The 20,970-nt window shown below is 37.0% G+C and overlaps 2 protein-coding genes across 2 annotated transcripts in view; both read right to left on the reverse strand.

The window, feature by feature from the left end:
• Window positions 1-17,571, reverse strand: part of LOC137391871 (dynein axonemal heavy chain 10-like) — a 54,285-nt gene extending 36,714 nt beyond the window's left edge. Inside the window, exons 1-22 of the mRNA XM_068078418.1 lie at window positions 17,554-17,571; window positions 13,607-13,831; window positions 13,297-13,506; window positions 12,890-13,043; window positions 12,225-12,627; window positions 11,843-12,041; window positions 11,216-11,581; window positions 10,637-10,813; window positions 10,261-10,422; window positions 8,556-8,759; window positions 7,866-8,117; window positions 7,505-7,693; window positions 6,976-7,136; window positions 5,917-6,148; window positions 5,555-5,809; window positions 4,237-4,395; window positions 3,684-3,903; window positions 2,967-3,145; window positions 2,301-2,669; window positions 1,511-1,744; window positions 670-832; window positions 350-543 (exon numbers count right to left, since the gene is read on the reverse strand). Of these exons, the coding sequence (XP_067934519.1) occupies window positions 350-543; window positions 670-832; window positions 1,511-1,744; window positions 2,301-2,669; window positions 2,967-3,145; window positions 3,684-3,903; window positions 4,237-4,395; window positions 5,555-5,809; window positions 5,917-6,148; window positions 6,976-7,136; window positions 7,505-7,693; window positions 7,866-8,117; window positions 8,556-8,759; window positions 10,261-10,422; window positions 10,637-10,813; window positions 11,216-11,581; window positions 11,843-12,041; window positions 12,225-12,627; window positions 12,890-13,043; window positions 13,297-13,506; window positions 13,607-13,831; window positions 17,554-17,565 (4,719 nt within the window). The 5' untranslated portion in view covers window positions 17,566-17,571. The remainder of the gene's footprint in view (window positions 1-349; window positions 544-669; window positions 833-1,510; window positions 1,745-2,300; window positions 2,670-2,966; window positions 3,146-3,683; window positions 3,904-4,236; window positions 4,396-5,554; window positions 5,810-5,916; window positions 6,149-6,975; window positions 7,137-7,504; window positions 7,694-7,865; window positions 8,118-8,555; window positions 8,760-10,260; window positions 10,423-10,636; window positions 10,814-11,215; window positions 11,582-11,842; window positions 12,042-12,224; window positions 12,628-12,889; window positions 13,044-13,296; window positions 13,507-13,606; window positions 13,832-17,553) is intronic.
• A 644-nt stretch (window positions 17,572-18,215) lies between these two features.
• Window positions 18,216-18,933, reverse strand: LOC137390983 (uncharacterized). The gene is made up of 2 exons (XM_068077297.1): window positions 18,707-18,933; window positions 18,216-18,394 (listed from the first exon to the last, which is right to left on the reverse strand). Exons 1-2 carry the CDS (start codon window positions 18,921-18,923, stop codon window positions 18,216-18,218), a joined length of 396 nt encoding a protein of 131 aa, XP_067933398.1. The 5' UTR covers window positions 18,924-18,933.
• Between the last annotated feature and the right edge of the window lie 2,037 nt (window positions 18,934-20,970).

The raw sequence follows: 20,970 nt of genomic DNA on the forward strand, positions 1-20,970 counted from the left end.
GATAATAACAAGAATCTAGATAATGATAAAGATCTAGATAAAGACAAGTATTTAGATAATGACAAGGATCTAGATAATGACAAAGATCTAGATAAAGACAAGTATCTAGATAATGACAAGTCTGTAGGTAATGACAAATCTGTAAGTAATGACAAGGATCTTAATAAGAAGTAAAAATCTTGAGATTTTCAAAGATCTGCCAGAACCGTTAGATTGTAGGTATTAAACTTACCTCTACTTTCTGTATAAGATGGGTCAGGTTCAAGCAATGTGTCATCTTTCCACCAAAAGACTCTAACCTATTTAATCGTGTTACTTATTGATTAGATACGATTAACACACACCATACCTTGATCATATGTTCCTGGACACACTCAGGATCACTGCTACCCAGAATGCTCAGCAGCTCATCATCAGAAATGAAGAAGAACCGTGGGAATGCATTTCGTTTTGAGTCAAGATAGTCGTTCAGTGATTTCTGGCACTTTTCTAAGCCCTCACTGATCATCTCCAGGTCCATGAGGCGGTTGTTAGCGTGACATGCTAAAAACCCACAAACATTTCCCTAAGGTTATGGAGTCTTTTAGGCAGGGTTTCTGAATATCCATCTCTACATAAATTTAATTCCTAATAAACATTTTGAGACTATTGCACAATCATAAAACATACCGATCTTTATATTGGGCTGCTTGAATGTTTCATTCATGATTCCCCTGAAAGTCTTGTCTATCTGATCAAACTTTTTAGCCTCCTCTGGCAGCTGAGAGCGAATATCTCCACCAATGAATATCCCCTCGAGATACATCCACTTTCGCTGTACCAGCATCCAAACCTGCAAGAGAGCCACTCAACACTCTCAATGTATTGAGTAAACTAACAAGACATCCACATGTTATTAGGAATGACACAAACACTAATCAAGTGTTGAGGCGAGAGCATACCACGACTTTATAACACAAGTTCCAGACAAGAATCACTGACAACAACATTAAACTATTTAGTAACAACAAACCGTGAACAAAAAGTTGCAAAAAAAGAATAAACAGCATACTTGGATATTCTAACAGATTTTATGGACTAGTTGGGCATAGATACAATCAAACCAATCCTAATAAGCAACAATTACCATCTGGTTTTTGAGCACACAATGGCAGGGGGAGTGTAATAAATATTAATGTTCTATTATAGTCATGAGGCATACTGAGACACTGACCATGAAATGTCACATATCTAAAGTGACATTGCTATACAGAGTTGAAGTAATTGCAAGGCGTCACAGAGGAAATCTCCAGTGATAAAGCTATTTAAGTTACACAGATGATAGCAAGAGATCGTGGCTAAAGATAATATAAAAAATAGATTAAGGCGCTTACAAGAGCACCGCCCAAGCCTCTGGGTAGAACATCCAGAATAATTTTTTAAAGAGAATTACAGAGAGGAAAGCTTATAAGATACTTAATCAGCATGAGGAGAAGCTGCGACAGTCAACCCTATCTCACTGTATACTTACATCCAAGACTTCACTGATTAGAGACAGGCTCTTCTCCCAATTTTGTACAGCATTCATGAATGGACCGATGAAACGAGATGCTGACATTGACTGCAAATTCATAGCGTTGTCATCTAACATTTGGAGTATTTCATCGACAGCACCAAGAATATACCCTCGATCTGATGTACCCTTCATGTACTTGACTACGTTGAACTTCATCGACTGCCATGTCTCTTCAACTTCCTTCACTCCCTGATACGATGACAATTAACAAGTTAACATAACAGGTCAAATTAACAACTTAGCAGGACATCAGCGGGAACCAATGAGTTTATCAATGCTAACCAAACTGGTTTCCTACAGACCAAGTGGCAATAGTAGTAGTGTTATTATTAGTAGTAGTAGGAATAGTAGGGTTACTGGCAATGGTAGTAATCGCAACACAAGTAGTGTTACTCGTAGTAGTATTGTTATGAACAGTGTAACTATCAAATGTACTAGTAGCAATAATAGTTTTATCGCTGGTAATAGTAGCAGAATTGTCAATACTGTAGCAGAAATAGTCTGCAGAGCTTATAGATAGAGATTGCTAAAATGTAAGGTCACAGAAAAGATATGAATCGCAATTAGTCATCGGCTGTCGGTATGTGGTAACTTGATCACACAAGATTAGGAATGTCGCTTAATGAAAGCCCCTCAACGACATATGTATATCAGTGTAGCCCACTACAGCTAATAACCTGAGCCATCCTACCAGCAAGTGCACGGCAAATGTTACAAATAAACAGGTTTCCTGCAAAGAACAGACCTTCTCAATGCTCAACTCCTTGGTGGCAGCCGTCACAATCTCACCGATGGCCTCGCTGTATCGGTGGAGCTCCATAGCAAATATGTTAGAGAGGGTGAAGGTGTCTGGGTTCATCTCAAATGATTGACCAGTTTTTTTCATCAGTTCATTCCAGTGTCTTGTCCTGAGAGCCTCATGTTTGAGGTCCATAAACAAGGGCAGAGAGTCGCGAAACTCCTTCATCATCTCATCGAGCATGCGTGCCACGGGCATATTTTTCACATCACGAGGAAGTCGCCTCAAGTTCTTCATGAAGGCTTCTATACCGTCTGATAAAACGTTGACATTGAGATTGGCCCAAAGGGTTTCAGCCCATTGCTCTCGAGCTTTCTACATAAACATATTCAACATGTTAACCCAAGTATGCGAAAGGTACCTCAAGCTGATCTGGTACCACTTTTAAATAAGTTGAAATTTTGACATTTGGTTTTCCACAAATGATGACAGAGACAACCCAAACACAGAGAGCAATGGTTGATCTGTTGAGGATGTTGAAGGCTGAAATAATAAGAAAAGGGATTTACACTAAAGTGAATCTGACGCAATGTAGCCTACAATCCACTGTGAGCTCATGAACTGTTTGATGCTCCCCAAACCTCTCTCACAGCGGACTAATTCCAAGATTACCTTTTGCTCGTCATAGATTTGGTAGATCTGCTCTAAAGCCTTCATCTCTTTCTGGGCTGACAGAAGCTCTGGATACTGAGTGATAGGCAGGTCAAAGAGTTTCTCTGCGTTGGCAAGTTCTCTCTGCTCAGCTTCGTACTTGCCGAGTTCCTCCCTGTACTGTTTCATTAGCTCCATGCCTGCAGGCAGCAATGTTGTATGAGGTACAGCTAACATGCTCTACATAAAACTAGCATGCTCTACATAGAACTAGCATGCTATACACAGAGCTAGCATGCTTTACATAGAGCTAGCATGCTCTACATAGAACTAGGATGCTCTACATAGAACTAGGATGCTCTACATAGAACTAGCATGCTCTACATAGAGCTAGCATGCTTTACATAGAGCTAGCATGCTCTACATAGAACTAGAATGCTCTACAGAGAGCTAACATGCTTCACATATAGCTAAGATACTCTACATAGAGCTAACATGCTCTCCATAGAGCTAACATGCTCTACATAGAGCTAACATACTCCACATAAAGCTAACATGTTCTAATGTTATCCATGATCAGTTGTAAACTACCGCATACAGAGAGCCGAATATGCAATCAAAATGGTTGAGCCAAAATACAATTACTTTATCCAGGTAAAATAATTTTAACCTCTTAAAGAGGATAAAATTGCATGTTATAACTTGACTTACTCTAGCAAAGAAACAGACAATACATACCTTTATCCAAGTCCCTTCCAATAGCTCCCGGTCCATACATCTTAAACTTGTCCTGAAACTGCTGAACCTGCGAGCCAAAGTCTCCAATCTGTACAGTTGTGATCTCTGTGAACTTCTTCTTTACAACAACCAGACTGGCATCGACGTTCTTGCTCTCTAGCACAAGGTCTTCCCACTTAGACCATATAGTTTCAACCAGTAGCCTCTCTTCCTCCGTCACCTGCAACAGGTTGATGTTACACCTAACGGCCATAATTCCGTAGAAAACTACTGTAGCCAAATTTATATATGTGTAACAAGTCCTTAGGCTATACAAAGAATACAAAATGACGGAGTATACGTCATGCTCGCTGCCAATAGAGTCTTACATCTAACTAAACCGAAAATATGCCGAGGAGATTTTTGCATACACCGCAGGTAAGACTAGTGTTTCAAGTCAGAGTGGCTAAGTAAAAGTGTAAAAATTTGAGCTCGTGGTGATGCATTGGTCAATCTTAGTTTTTTCCCATTTATAACCCAAAGCGACTGACTAGAAGAAATGGGAATAACTTGCCGGCAAGTTGTATGTATGGAGGACTCTGTATCTCTCCTTCATATCCCTGATTCTTGTCTCCACATCCAAAGAGCTTGTCTTGATGTCAGAAATTGTGCCGAGTACAAACTTGAGATCTTCCAAAGTGGTTGGAACTCTGGTCAGATCCTCAGCTCTTTTCTGCAACAAAAACATAAACAAGCCTTTGTGAAGCCCACCCAAGTTGAATCCTACAAAACACATGCCTTGGCAGCGGGTACTCTGCTTGTCACAGACCTACAGTCATGGACGTGTGGGTAAGAGCTGTTGCCCCTACAAAAGTAGGTTATTATCTTTCCTAAAGATCTTAACAAATAACATTATTTGCTACATTTATCAAGTTGTGTTACCTTGTAGGATCTGCCTCAGTCTGTCGATGAGGAGATCACCGCTGTTTAATTTATAATGCATCTGGTTCGGCGCAATAGGGACTACATTATGCATTCAGTGATGTAGTACTACATAATGCACTCAGTGCAATAAGGACTACATAATGCACTCAGTGCAATAAGGACTACACAATGCTCTCAGTGCAATAAGGACTACATAATGCTCTCAGTGCAATAAGGACTACATAATGCACTCAGTGCAATAAGGACTACATAATGCACTCAGTGCAATAAGGACTACACAATGCTCTCAGTGCAATAAGGACTACACAATGCTCTCAGTGCAATAAGGACTACACAATGCTCTCTGTGCAATAAGGACTACATATTGCTCTCAGTGCAATAAGGATTACATAATGCTCTCAGTGCAATAAGGATTACATAATGCACTCAGTGCAATAATCCACTAAATTGTTATATGATATGGCAGTAGTAATGGTAATGTAGTCTATGTTTACTTCAGCAGTTCAAAATTAGCACCCCTCCAAGCTTCCTCCTAGTACAGCAAAATTTCATTTTTATCTGATCACATGACTATTTCAGTTAACGAAAGCTAGGAATTACCTCTGATCGTGATAAAACAAATCCTGCTATATGTGGATAAATTGTGATGCACAAGATAACTTCTCTCACGAAACTTTTCCCATGGTAAACATTATGCAGGTACGTATTTGGTCATTGTAACGTTTCCTACTGTTGCCCTGCATACAGAAATATTACCAATGCTCTGCTTTTAAGTGAGTCATTCTTTCCTTTGAAAGTAGAAGTTAGTCTCTAATCAATAAATGTACATAATACTACATATACAGTTTACTCCTGCCATATCTAAGGTTACAATCAAGATGCTAAGTAAATTTTAATTTGATAAGTAATGATTTACGCTTGTTCCTACCTAGTAGGGAGATTCTTACCTCAATTCCATCCCTGAGAGAGTAAAGGCTAGTGGAAGCAGAGGTGTGCAGTAGTTTGCCATAGATGTTCACCCACTGGGTGACGTGTTGGTGCACAGAGTGCTGCAATGAATTCATGTGCAGAGTTATGCACTCCTGCTCCTTGATAACTGGCATCTTCTCAATCTCTTCTGTAATCTTTTGGTAGAACTGAAATCTGTCGTCAAAATTGACAATCGAAGGATCTTTGCTGAACCACTTTTCCGCTTTCACTTGCTAAAAGAGTACAAGGAATTCATTGAATGTGTTCAGCTCAGCGCTTCTGACATTGCATAGAATCGTGGCAACAGTATATATTGTGGGATGAGGCCTGTAACAGCTACCTTATCAGAGATCCAAATCTGTCTGAACTTCTTCCAGCGCTGGAGGTACTTGGTGAGGCTGGTCAGAGTGTTCTTCACATTTGTCTGGATGTGCTGAACAAGGTCGATGAGCTGAGGGTCGACAGAGATGTCTGTGAAGAAACTGAAGACATATGGTTCATCCTCTCCATCGACTTTCTGGGGTGGACACTCGATGCAAGTGCCATGCATCCAACGAGGGAAAACTTTGGTCCTGTTAATGAAGTTTCAACCACCATATGTACACCTAATTGCAGCCCTGAGTGTTTAATACGTACGCTAAATAATTACATACACATTCAGTTGAATACAACTGCAAATGTACGCATCTAGTTATATAAATACTGTTGCACTTGTGTGGTAATACACACTCAATACTCTATAGATACTGTTGCACGTGTGGTAATACACACTCAACACTCTATAGATACTGTTGCATTTGTGTGATAATACACACTCAACGCTCTATAGATACTGTTGCATTTGTGTGGTAATACACACTCAACACTCTATAAATACTGTTGCACTTGTGTGGTAATACACACTCAACACTCTATAGATACTGTTGCACTTGTGTGGTAATACACACTCAACACTCTATAGATACTGTTGCACTTGTGTGGTAATACACACTCAACACTCTATAGATACTGTTGCACTTGTGTGGTAATACACACTCAACACTCTATAGATACTGTTGCACTTGTGTGGTAATATACACTCAACAGTTTAAGACCGTTTGATGGTGCAGACACTTCTGTATAGTTCAAGTGTCCAAATAGTTAACAAAGAAAGGGTCTAGAGATGAAGAAATTTAGTGCAGGTGCCCCCCAAATACAGTCACATAAGTCTATGCCAATACTGTTTTTATGAGATTTTCTATGAAATCAGCGCAATGAGGAACGGTAAAATACAGTATGCTATTTTTTGTTACACCTAAAAAAAGCCGATAAATAAGGACATGTAGCTATACAATTTTGACGCTAGCAGTTAGTTAGCTAGCTAATGAAACAGTTACGTTGGCCGTCACTCAGAGCTTACCCTTCCACACAGTCCCTAACACTCTGCAGAGTCATCTTGTAGACCTCATTAGCAGCAGGATGAAGAACAACATCGGGAGCTGCCAGAAGTGTGTCGATCTGGAAGAGGGGTCTGTTGCCAACAAGAATACCGTTGAAGTGCTTGAGGTTGCGCAAGATCATCTGTAGCAGCCAAAGTGAGTGTTAATGACAGCATATGCTGACGTTGAGGAGATAAGAGTGAAGATTTTGTCTTAAAAAAGAAAAAAACTGTCATATCCGCATGTTCAATGTTTTACGAGATTATTTTGAAGTATCGTCTATAGGAGTGACTGACAAGAGAAAAAGGTTGACATATTGTGTATGGAAGTAGCTGACAAGAGAAGGTTGACATATCGTATATGGGAGTGGCTGACAAGAAGAGAAGGTTGATATATCGTATATAGGAGTGGCTGACAAGAGGAGAAGGTTGACATATCGTGTATAGAAGTGGCTGACAGAAGGAGAAAGCCTGCACATTGTTTGTAAGATTAGAGAAACAGTCTTCATACCGTTGTAATAGATTGGTAAATCTTGCGCTCCCAGTGAGCATAATACTGCTGTAGCTTAGGGTTTTTGCCGCTGTTGGAGAGGGTCACTAGACCTTCCATTTTCACCAAAAGAGGCCCTATAGCTTTATACCTCAGGGCTAAGCTATCAAACTCCTTTGTACGCTCACGTTCCACATGCTCAAACAACTCCTATAAATGAGAAAATATATTATTGCATTTTAGACAAATAGGGGAAGTGGAAATGCTTGTGTTAATATCATGCTTATAATATTAATAGTAACTTGGAAGACTATATCAACAGAAGCCTGCGGACTAGATCAACAATACATTGCATAGAGACGGTGAACCATATATACAGTACCTTGCAAGATGGAAGGGTATCAAACTTGTGCTCAGGCTCCCTGAAAAGGTTGGTTGACTCCATGGCACTGAGTCTTTCCTTGATGTCATTTGCATTCTTTTGTATCTGGTGCACAAGCGACTCAAACTTGCCGATGCTGTTGTTGCACTTGGCTATGAAATCAAAGATGCCAAGAGTGCTCCAGTTGTGTCGAGTGGCTCCAGGCCTGATGCAGCGTCTCAGCTCTTTCAAATGGTCTTCCAGCAGCAAGTTCTAAAAGTGAACATGTCTGTTTGTATGGACAAGGTTCAGCAAGCCTTAAATGTTGTTTTAAAGTGGATAGGTGAAACTATCAAGTACATAAACTCAAGAGTATGTAACGCAATAAGTAATTAAGTAACGCAATACCAACAGAATGTGTTAGCAAACCTGAGCTGATTGTATCAATGCGTTTGAGCAATGTAAAATATTAACATAAACTCTGTTGATGAGACAAACTAAAAGGACTAGAAGTTAACATCCCTCTAGAACAATAGACTGAAGCGGAAGGTTAAAGACAATCTTCTGACTCCACCAAATGTTGAAGTGACTAACAAGTGACTCTAATGATACAGAAGATCCTCTACTGACGTGACTAACAGGTCACTCCTGTGACTAACAGGTCACTCCTGTGCTAGAGAAGATGCTTTGTAAAATAAAGTAAAAACCAACCTCAGCGTGACCGAGGGAGTGGAGTACGGTGTGGTAGCGTTTGAGCATGGCCTTCAGCCCATCGACGTACTGAATATACTTGTCCTCCTGTAGAGCAACGTTACGCGCTATTTCTGGTACAGAAAATCCTAGATTTTCCATCATCTTCGTCTCAGTGATAATCTCTGTTATCTCAGGATCAAAGTCTACGAGGTACCGAATCTTCTTTTCTAAAAATGATAGTTTTCTTTAAATAAGCAATGATGCACTGGTATTACTTTGTTACTCAGAGTGCAATGATAGCCTTGACAAAGTACACCTAAAATTATTACGGAAATAATGAGAAACTTCACAAAGATCTTAGCAGAATGAGGCAAATCAAAACAATGCATTAGTGGTAAGTGTAAAAAAGCATTTTGAACTCAGTGGAATGAGTGTACATGAAAAAAATAAAGATTATTTTAAGACAATAACAAAAGCAGAATGTGCGGAGAAGAAGGGGTGTATTAGGTGAGAGTGTACAGAGAAGAGGGGTGTATTAGGTGAGAGTGTACAGAAAAGAGGGGTGTATTAGGTGAAAGTGCACGAAGAAGAGGGGCGTATAAAAAAGGGATGTATCAGGCGAAACACAGAGAAGGGGTGTATAGAATACGGGTTCGTAGATAAGGAGTGTATTAGGTGAGAGACACACAAACCTGTGAGCACATCTAAATCTACTGGTGGTTCAACATCATCAACAGTTGCCTTGGAGCCAGCCTTCACTACAAACACACACACAAGTGATCATGTAAAGGCACACCCACACACTCAAGCTAAGGCCATTAGCAAGGCTGGTAAAAAGGTTAGGCATGAGAGGTAAAGAGACTCTCATACCAACAGCTGGCACTGGCTGAGGATGAGTATTAATTAAAATCGTGCCAAGTTAGCTTGATACGAGTCATTATATACACAGATTGGAAAGCAAGCGTTGCATATATTTTAGCTTTGTGTCCTATATAAAAAATATCCAGCTATTTTAGTGCTCGCAGCATTGAGCTGTAATGTCTATTACAGCTCAATGTAGGTTTCAATAAAACATCCAGCCATAGATTATACAGTCATAGAGTATACAGCTATAGAATATACAGGTCTGTTGTAAGTGAGATAATTCTATAGAGTGTCCGGATCTGCTAAAGCTAAGATCGGTGGTCATAGCATTAACTTCAGCTGCTAGCAGTGGCACATCTTGTTTGTCAACAGCGTCCTTCTTAACTTGCTATTATAATCTGAGTCAGGTAATCAGTCATGGTCGAACATGGCTGTGCAGTATGAGCGGTGCTGGTGAAATTTAAAAACGGGCATGTGGTGAGGGTCGCTATACCCAAACCCATCAGCAATTAATATATTAATGCTAAGTTAAGTGTTTGAGCGCAGCCACGCGGTTAGTACAAATGCTTGTGTGCCATCGAGGCGCAGCATATAAATATATGAATACCGTTCACTTCAGGATTTGGCTCCTCAGGAGGAGTCACCTCCACCACAGGGGCTGGAGTCCTTCCTGTGACATGACGGGTATAGTTTACATGGGTACAGTACTGAAAGGGCATAGCAAAATAAAGCAGATACTTGTGTACCATTCGTGGTATGAAGAGAAGATTTTGTCAAAGCGTTGGTTACCTGCAGATCTCCTGGTGGAACTAGACCTAGGTTTGTCCTCAGACGGAGGCTTTGGTTGCATAGCGGGTACCTGGGTGAGAGCAAGAGTCTCCACAACAGCAGGAGGCTTTACAAGAAGGTTGCGTTTGAGCAGTCCTGGCAGCACCTGCTCAACATGCTCTCTCCATTGGGCATACCTTGTGTCTTCATACTCTTTCATCTGTCTTGCTACACTCAGGTACTTGGCTCGAGCCTGTCATTAAGAGAAAACATTTGATATCCAACTGCAAAAGATGTCAGGTCTGCTGGCTTCAAAAAGAAATAACTTGTGCTTGTGTGACACTTTGGCAGGAAAGGATCATGAGTGACAGCACTCTTAAAGTGTTCTTAATGATTGGACAAAGTGATCTCATGCTTGTTAAAGAGAACAAGATATTAGAGCTGTTGATCTGGTCACACTGACTTACAGCTTTTCCTCTCTCAGTCATCATCATGTCCTCCATCGTTAGAAACTTTATGATCGTGTTCTTCATGCGCAAAAAAAGAGATCGTTCCCAGAAAACGGAGCCGGCGACAGGCGGCTGGTTTTTAAAGAGAGGAGGAGCGAGCTTGCCCTCTTGATAAAGAATGTCCATTATGTTCACCTGAAAATACCAGTAACCACAAACATGTGTTAATTGTTTTAAAACAGCTCTAGCTTAAGAATAGTGGGTTAGTTTGAAAGCAAAACTCTGAAATTCATTCGCCTTTCATATCGAGTGAAATATTTTCTCAGTACCAAATGCTGGGCTGAACCCTTTAAAATAACCTCTTCACTATTACAACATTGATGAATAAACCAAATGATTTAATGTTATCTAAAACATAAATTTAATTGACTTTCAAATTTAAACTATAACTGTTTTAAATAATTTACAAAACTTAGGAATGTAAATATAGAAACTTAGCTATTCAACTGACTCACATTCTACCCTCAATACAAACTGTCAACAGAGAGAATGCAGATAAATAGCATAATGGAGATTTCACACGTTCCTTGATCATACCTCCTTTTCATATCGCTCAAGAATATTGTCAAACTTCATCAACATTTGCTTGTTGATAGCTTGGCGAGATCTGATGTGCTTGAACTTCTGCAGCAAATCGAAGGCGCCTTGAGCTGATCTCAGCTTCTTGAAAGATTCATCAATAAAATTGATTGCTTCTCTCTCGATGGCTGCTACCTCTCTGTTGAATGCATCCATCACACTCTTCCACTGATGCTGCGACTTCACAGCAAATGGATCAAAGCTGAGCTCTCCCAAAGGCTTTACCAAAGCATCCACTCGCTTCAGCACATCCTCGATACGCTTTGGATCACCAGTAACTGCTTTCAGCTCGGGTCCAAAAATGTTGTAGAACTCTTCGAGTATCTGGAAGTGAAAATAGCGAGTAGAACTAGCGGATCATAGCACTGCGACACCCACTTCCTGTTGTAGGAAAGTAAACTAGTGGCAGACGACAAACCCTGCGCATCAGCTTGTAATATTACAACAGACTGTACAGACTCTCAACATATCGGCATGTAAGAACATGAAACATGAATTTTGAATAATAGTATTTTGGATAGGCTGGGATCACCTATCAGATGTATAAAACCATCAAGTCACATGATGAGAGCCGATTTCATATACCTGAGCGATATCCTTAAGGTTCTGACAGATCTGTGACATGTAGCCTGTGCGCTCAAAGAGTCTTCTCTTGTCAAACTCCCACCTAGCATCTCTGCCGGAGGACTCTATCTTTGCCCTTACTTCCATGTACGAGTCTTGCCAAGTGTCCAGCATCAGCTTAGCCTCAGTTGTCTTCTGTTTCACCTCATCGATTGACAAACTACAAAATGTGCATGGTCATCAACACAGTAGGTGATTCTAGAGACTATGGTATGTTTTCTATCTCACACTCAGCGGTATGCTGAAGCAGGTAACATAACGTGTGCATGTAAAAGACTACCCACAGCTCTAGCAGACCATGCAGGTCATCAGAAAACAAACAAGATATGTAATAAGAGCTCACTCAAAGAGAGATGGAACATGGATAACCCTAGCTACCCTCTCAGCCAGCACCCACGCTACTCTCTCCATCAGAGGCACCATCCTTTCGTCCCTGTTGTAATGACGTGATATGATCCACACCATTCTCAGGGCATTCATCATTGAGGGCAGAGTGTCAATAACAGTGTGAAATGAGGCACCGTGTGTGATGTTCTTAAAATGTCGTTCAAGAGTAGAGAGAAAGCGCACATTATCTTTAGCCTCAGTATGGTATTTGTTGAGATCAGCTCGGCGATACTCTAAGTCTATGTTATTGTAAATCTCGAGAATGGCGGCTATCTTTGGGAGCTTAAGCTGTTCGACAAGGGCACTAAGGGCACCACTGCGGTCTCTCCAGAAGTCTATCTCAGCCAGCGGGCCGTTGCCTGGACAACACATATGTTGGCTTAGCCTTCGTATTATGTTTTACCAACTGGATACACTTTTGAATAAAAGATATAAACATTTAAAGACTTATAGGTGTGCAAGACTACATGTACTCATTGTGCAGTAGATGATGAGAAAACAAGAGTGGCATAACTGATCTGACAAAAAAGGTATTAGTAGCTCCCCAAAAATGCAAATAAAAAATATGTGGGTGATATCTGGCTCATGCAGACTCTCCATGCATAGCAGAAGAAGGCCTACCTTCTGGCACTTTCTTTAGCAAGCCATCGAGGGCATCCATGATCTGTCGATTCCAGATAGAGCAAATCTCTTCAACTTGCGCTGTCAGCTCCTCATCCGCAAGGTTGGCTGCTTTGTCATCTTTGAGTTCAAATTGTGGTACCTCTAATTTCACCTGTTAATTATTAAGCAGATACTGCTAGCACCAAAGCGCATACAATTAACAGCCAAACTATTTATGCATGACCGTGAACAGTAAATCAACTAAAATACAAAAAGAAGATGAAAGTTTTTAATGGGCTCCAAATGCTGTTCTTTGTACTTCAACACCTAATAAAATGTTTTCCAACATGTTTATAGTTCAAATAAAAAGAGATCCTAGTTAAATGTGTGTATAACTATAGCTTAAACTATTCCTTGGCACCCACCTCTCCCTCGATTTGCTGAATAGTTCTGTGAATGCCAGCAGACAATTTGTCCATCGCAATCAAAAACTCATCTCTCAATGCCACTCGCTTTGAAGGCTCTACATGCCTTTTCCCCTCAGCAGTTTCCCGTCGTGTTCCAGCAGCTGAACTGGTTGGAGTTCGCTGTACTTCATTCTTTTGATCATTGAATGACAGAAGTGGTAAGAACACCTACAAGAATGAAAAACTCTCTTTTTAAAAATAACATGTCCAACAAACTTGTTAGTAAGATTTCCTTGTAAACGCAGCTTTTGACCATGCGGGTCATTACCTTGTTAATGACTTGCTGGAGCATAAGCAGAGAGTGACCATTCAGCAGGCCTATTTCAAATAAACCGGGCAGCAAAGTGTTGGCTTCTCCAATGGTATTTGGTAGGGGTACCATGCCCTCGGTCGTTCTCAGAAAATAAACTGAGTCCAAGTCTCTAGCATCCTCGGGCAGAAAGTTGAAGCACATGTACATGTAGGTCCTCGTAACAGCTACTCTCACTATTTTCTCAATAGTAATGATTGTAAGTTAGTAGATTTTATGAGTAACTGATACAATAGTAATGATTGTAAGTTAGTAGATTTTATGAGTAACTGATACAATAGTAATGATTGTAAGTTAGTAGATTTTATGAGTAACTGATACAATAGTAATGATTGTAAGTTAGTAGATTTTATGAGTAACTGATACAATAGTAATGATTGTAAGTTAGTAGATTTTATGAGTAACTGATACAATAGTAATGATTGTAAGTTAGTAGATTTTATGAGTAACTGATACAATAGTAATGATTGTAAGTTAGTAGATTTTATGAGTAACTGATACAATAGTAATGATTGTAAGTTAGTAGATTTTATGAGTAACTGATACAATAGTAATGATTGTAAGTTAGTAGATTTTATGAGTAACTGATACAATAGTAATGATTGTAAGTTAGTAGATTTTATGAGTAACTGATACAATAGTAATGATTGTAAGTTAGTAGATTTTATGAGTAACTGATACAATAGTAATGATTGTAAGTTAGTAGATTTTATGAGTAACTGATACAATAGTAATGATTGTAAGTTAGTAGATTTTATGAGTAACTGATACAATAGTAATGATTGTAAGTTAGTAGATTTTATGAGTAACTGATACAATAGTAATGATTGTAAGTTAGTAGATTTTATGAGTAACTGATACAATAGTAATGATTGTAAGTTAGTAGATTTTATGAGTAACTGATACAATAGTAATGATTGTAAGTTAGTAGATTTTATGAGTAACTGATACAATAGTAATGATTGTAAGTTAGTAGATTTTATGAGTAACTGATACAATAGTAATGATTGTAAGTTAGTAGATTTTATGAGTAACTGATACAATAGTAATGATTGTAAGTTAGTAGATTTTATGAGTAACTGATACAATAGTAATGATTGTAAGTTAGTAGATTTTATGAGTAACTGATACAATAGTAATGATTGTAAGTTAGTAGATTTTATGAGTAACTGATACAATAGTAATGATTGTAAGTTAGTAGATTTTATGAGTAACTGATACAATAGTAATGATTGTAAGTTAGTAGATTTTATGAGTAACTGATACAATAGTAATGATTGTAAGTTAGTAGATTTTATGAGTAACTGATACAATAGTAATGATTGTAAGTTAGTAGATTTTATGAGTAACTGATACAATAGTAATGATTGTAAGTTAGTAGATTTTATGAGTAACTGATACAATAGTAATGATTGTAAGTTAGTAGATTTTATGAGTAACTGATACAATAGTAATGATTGTAAGTTAGTAGATTTTATGAGTAACTGATACAATAGTAATGATTGTAAGTTAGTAGATTTTATGAGTAACTGATACAATAGTAATGATTGTAAGTTAGTAGATTTTATGAGTAACTGATACAATAGTAATGATTGTAAGTTAGTAGATTTTATGAGTAACTGATACAATAGTAATGATTGTAAGTTAGTAGATTTTATGAGTAACTGATACAATAGTAATGATTGTAAGTTAGTAGATTTTATGAGTAACTGATACAATAGTAATGATTGTAAGTTAGTAGATTTTATGAGTAACTGATACAATAGTAATGATTGTAAGTTAGTAGATTTTATGAGTAACTGATACAATAGTAATGATTGTAAGTTAGTAGATTTTATGAGTAACTGATACAATAGTAATGATTGTAAGTTAGTAGATTTTATGAGTAACTGATACAATAGTAATGATTGTAAGTTAGTAGATTTTATGAGTAACTGATACAATAGTAATGATTGTAAGTTAGTAGATTTTATGAGTAACTGATACAATAGTAATGATTGTAAGTTAGTAGATTTTATGAGTAACTGATACAATAGTAATGATTGTAAGTTAGTAGATTTTATGAGTAACTGATACAATAGTAATGATTGTAAGTTAGTAGATTTTATGAGTAACTGATACAATAGTAATGATTGTAAGTTAGTAGATTTTATGAGTAACTGATACAATAGTAATGATTGTAAGTTAGTAGATTTTATGAGTAACTGATACAATAGTAATGATTGTAAGTTAGTAGATTTTATGAGTAACTGATACAATAGTAATGATTGTAAGTTAGTAGATTTTATGAGTAACTGATACAATAGTAATGATTGTAAGTTAGTAGATTTTATGAGTAACTGATACAATAGTAATGATTGTAAGTTAGTAGATTTTATGAGTAACTGATACAATAGTAATGATTGTAAGTTAGTAGATTTTATGAGTAACTGATACAATAGTAATGATTGTAAGTTAGTAGATTTTATGAGTAACTGATACAATAGTAATGATTGTAAGTTAGTAGATTTTATGAGTAACTGATACAATAGTAATGATTGTAAGTTAGTAGATTTTATGAGTAACTGATACAATAGTAATGATTGTAAGTTAGTAGATTTTATGAGTAACTGATACAATAGTAATGATTGTAAGTTAGTAGATTTTATGAGTAACTGATACAATAGTAATGATTGTAAGTTAGTAGATTTTATGAGTAACTGATACAATAGTAATGATTGTAAGTTAGTAGATTTTATGAGTAACTGATACAATAGTAATGATTGTAAGTTAGTAGATTTTATGAGTAACTGATACAATAGTAATGATTGTAAGTTAGTAGATTTTATGAGTAACTGATACAATAGTAATGATTGTAAGTTAGTAGATTTTATGAGTAACTGATACAATAGTAATGATTGTAAGTTAGTAGATTTTATGAGTAACTGATACAATAGTAATGATTGTAAGTTAGTAGATTTTATGAGTAACTGATACAATAGTAATGATTGTAAGTTAGTAGATTTTATGAGTAACTGATACAATAGTAATGATTGTAAGTTAGTAGATTTTATGAGTAACTGATACAATAGTAATGATTGTAAGTTAGTAGATTTTATGAGTAACTGATACAATAGTAATGATTGTAAGTTAGTAGATTTTATGAGTAACTGATACAATAGTAATGATTGTAAGTTAGTAGATTTTATGAGTAACTGATACAATAGTAATGATTGTAAGTTAGTAGATTTTATGAGTAACTGATACAATAGTAATGATTGTAAGTTAGTAGATTTTATGAGTAACTGATACAATAGTAATGATTGTAAGTTAGTAGATTTTATGAGTAACTGATACAATAGTAATGATTGTAAGTTAGTAGATTTTATGAGTAACTGATACAATAGTAATGATTGTAAGTTAGTAGATTTTATGAGTAACTGATACAATAGTAATGATTGTAAGTTAGTAGATTTTATGAGTAACTGATACAATAGTAATGATTGTAAGTTAGTAGATTTTATGAGTAACTGATGCAATAGTAATGATTGTAAGTTAGTAGATTTTATGAGTAACTGATACAATAGTAATGATTGTAAGTTAGTAGATTTTATGAGTAACTGATACAATAGTAATGATTGTAAGTTAGTAGATTTTATGAGTAACTGATACAATAGTAATGATTGTAAGTTAGTAGATTTTATGAGTAACTGATACAATAGTAATGATTGTAAGTTAGTAGATTTTATGAGTAACTGATACAATAGTAATGATTGTAAGTTAGTAGATTTTATGAGTAACTGATACAAAGACAAAATAATTATAATATCTTTATGGAATTTTTCACTCATTCTTTTCCTTGCAAAATGATTATTGCTCATAATATTAATTAAAAACAGTCTCCCAATTACTTTCCATAAACTCACAGTACGGGGCATGCCAGGTGGTTGATCATCTACTTCTTCCTCCTCTCCTTTCTCCGCATCAGCATCTTCTGCTACGGCTTCTGTTTCAGCCAACTCTTCATGAGGAGTTACAGGTTTCGGAGTGGCTCCAGATTCACTTGGAGTATTTTTACCTGTTTTCATTTGCCCTATACATTGAACAAAAGCAACGGCATGGCTTTACTAACCGAGCAAAGTAGCAAACTAACAATTGGAGGTTAAGAGTTACTCACTGCATTTTGACAAATATTACTTGATTGATGTTGGAGTAAAACCTTCGCAAGCTGTCACAGATTAGGTATCAGATGCATTAGATAGGCAGTCGTAGCAATCACCAATCAGAATTTGAACAATCATAGCAGCCACCAATCAAAATTTGTACAATCATAGCAGCCACCAACCATAGTTAGGTTGGCAAATGTTGACATACAACGGTTGATAGCAATTTTAGAAAAAGCTTGTAAACAAAAGAGGCAATAAGGAAGCATGCCCAAATAAGTAAAAAAATTAGTTTGGTCTTTTACTTACCATCATCAGCGTCGTCAAGTCCTAGTAAAAAGGTCATAAGTGTACTAGACTATAACATATTTGTACCATATTTACCAAAGCACATTACAGACTACCAAAGATACTAGCATATAATTTCATTCAAAATTAAGATTTTCTGAAACTCCGTTGTTAACATTAACTGCACCTGTGGGGCTGCCTTTGTCATCAGTTCGAGGAGATCCAACAACAGGAGCTGTCTCTGCTTCTGCATTAGGCACGGTTTCTCCAGCATCTTTATTCTCTGTTTCATCAGCAATATCTGGTATTTCTGGCTCTAAAAATAAAATGAAAAATCAGTTAATACGAAATGTCTGTTTATTACATTACAAATCAAAAACCTGCATGCAGGTTCTCATTGCTATGTTTTGTTATTTAGGTCCTCTCAAGCATCCTCAAGCTTGTAATGAAAAATTGAGAATTTTTTACAAAATTTTTTTTAAATACATATTATTATAAGAAAAGTAAAACAATGTATGAACAATAAAGTATGAAATAAATAAAACTGATTCTTAGCTGCTGATCCCGTTTTTCTCTTTTAATAGTTAACAGGCGTGTAAGACTGCATTGTTTTTTGCAAAATACGTACCACACTCTACTTCCATTTCTTCTTCTTCTTCCTTGACCACTTTGTAGAACAACAATGAGGCTGCATCATCAGAAGGAGTGTCGTTGATGAATTTTGCAATGTTCCTCTCTCCTTCACCATCATCTCTATCGAGTAGCTGCTCAAAGACTTCTGGTTCTGTGATGGCAAGAGCTAAATACGCTTGATTTCTGATCCATTCTATTCGTGGATCGTCCATTATAGCCAATCGTTATTCGTCACCAAATGCTATATTGCGAATTTGATTGATCCGTGACATATTAGTAAGTCAGCGTGTTTATCATTCGGGCGCACCTACGAACACCCTGCGTGTTGCTAGACCGTATTACTTCATTTTATGCTTTGTATCATTCCGCAAAAGTCTCAATATTTTTTATAACGAGTAAAAATAAAAAAGGTTTAAAAATGTAATTGTTTTAAAACAAAAAAACAAAGATTTTAACTTTTTTTGGCAAATTTTACAAAAGGTGTAATTAAGTTTGTGAAAGTAATAACAATGAACTATTTTTGCGGTTTAACCTTTAACAAGGCTTAATTCCCTAGAAACGGCGAGCTCGACTATAATTAAACTACACAATTTCCGCTCGTGTTGATTCACGAGAAGCCAACTCCGAGTTACAAAAACTTCCAATGACTGTAGTCTACGTAGGCGTACTCTGTATAAGCCGAATCTTTGTAGCCTTAATATATATATTCTTATCTCAGCGGGATAAAAGTCTTTAGTGTGGCAAAGAAAGCTTTTCTGTTAATTATTCTACAATAGAATTGTGTTTAAACTAATAATTATAGAATAGAGATGGATGACTCTCAATTAGGCCTCCGTAATAGAAAGTATCTAGAATAGTAATACTTTGATGTGTTGGCACTGAAACATATACGTAATAACTTGTAATAGAAAGACAATAGGTTTATGTCAACAAAACCATGCAAAACGGGTCACCCTTGAAAAAACATTTGAAGGCCTAAAAAGGGCTGAAAGAAATATGCTGCTGTTGCAACTCAAAAGTCAACTTTGACTGGTGTGTCTTCTAGTCTGACAGAATCATTGGTAAAGCTATTGGCAATCGACCTATTTTGAAGTAAACTTTGAGTTTCAGATAAAGGCAAGACATACGGGCTGGTCGACTTCGTGGCCATCAGTTATGTCTCACTTTGTGATGGAGTATAACTTTGTGGTGTACAGATGACTCTTAGGTAACTTATCCTTGACCTTTCAAGCTCACTCTGAGTAGCTTTACTCAACAATTGTGAACCTGCGAGCATTCTTGCGATGAAGCACTCATTTCAAAGACATTCAGGCATGAATGAAATTTGCCTTGATCCACCTGGATGATGCGGAAAATTGCTTTCTTTAAATGTAGAGGATCAATACCTCACGACAGCAACGTCAATGGTACCATCAGACCAAGACAAAAAACAGAATAGATATCACAATTCTGTACTGGTAGTCCAACAGATTAACAGAACATAATAAATATCAGTAATAATAAATCTTTGTGTATGTACTGCTAGATGTGTTAGGAGGTGTCGGCGAATCAAAAGGAAATTTATCTGATGAATAGTGGTTTGAACCACTCAAAAAGAGAGAGAAACTGCTATACGCTTGACCCTGACAATATTTGTATATGTCAGTGTAGAATTATCAACACAGTATAGCCGTACATCAGATCAGTTGATTGTGTTACTGGGAAGCAAATAAACACTAAACTGACTAAAAAGCCATATCTGCTTTTTGTGAACTGCTGTGACCTCTCAGCATGGTTAAAATGGTCCATGCTGATTGGGTTATCTTATTCAGTGCTCTGATTGATCTATTTCTTTAGACGCGGTCGGTCTGGCTTTTAATTAGAATTGAAAATATGAAATATAATCAACAAAATCAAAGTATTCCTAGTTTGTAAATAATATCTGTAAGGTATTCTAAGGCAGCAAAGCTGCTTTTGGCAATTGTCCTTGCTTTCCACCCAAACATTTTGTGGGTCAAGATTTTCTTTATATGTTTCTGCAATTGGTTGTTTAACAGGGACAACCATCGTAGTGTCTTTTTTTGCTTTGCCTGGCTCTGAAATATTTTCTAATCTCTAATTTGTCAGAGTGTACATTCTCTTGAGGATATAGACAGTTCTCAACTGGTCAGTGAATTTTTTCGGAGAGCATCGCTGTGTAGTATTAAGGCTCTCGCGCATCAATGGTGACATCACAAGTCTGTTCGTAATAAATGATGACATCACAACTTTGTTCGTGAT

This window comes from Watersipora subatra, chromosome 3, assembly GCF_963576615.1.
Source record: "Watersipora subatra chromosome 3, tzWatSuba1.1, whole genome shotgun sequence".
NCBI lineage: Eukaryota > Metazoa > Bryozoa > Gymnolaemata > Cheilostomatida > Watersiporidae > Watersipora > Watersipora subatra.

Coding starts and splice junctions, on each gene's coding strand:
- LOC137390983 (XM_068077297.1), bottom strand. CDS start 18,923: ATGGACGATCCACGAATAGAATGGATCAGAAATCAAGCGTATTTAGCT. Junction 18,395..18,706: donor AGAAATGGAAGTAGAGTGTG/GTACGTATTTTG, acceptor TTTTATTTTTAG/AGCCAGAAATACCAGATATT.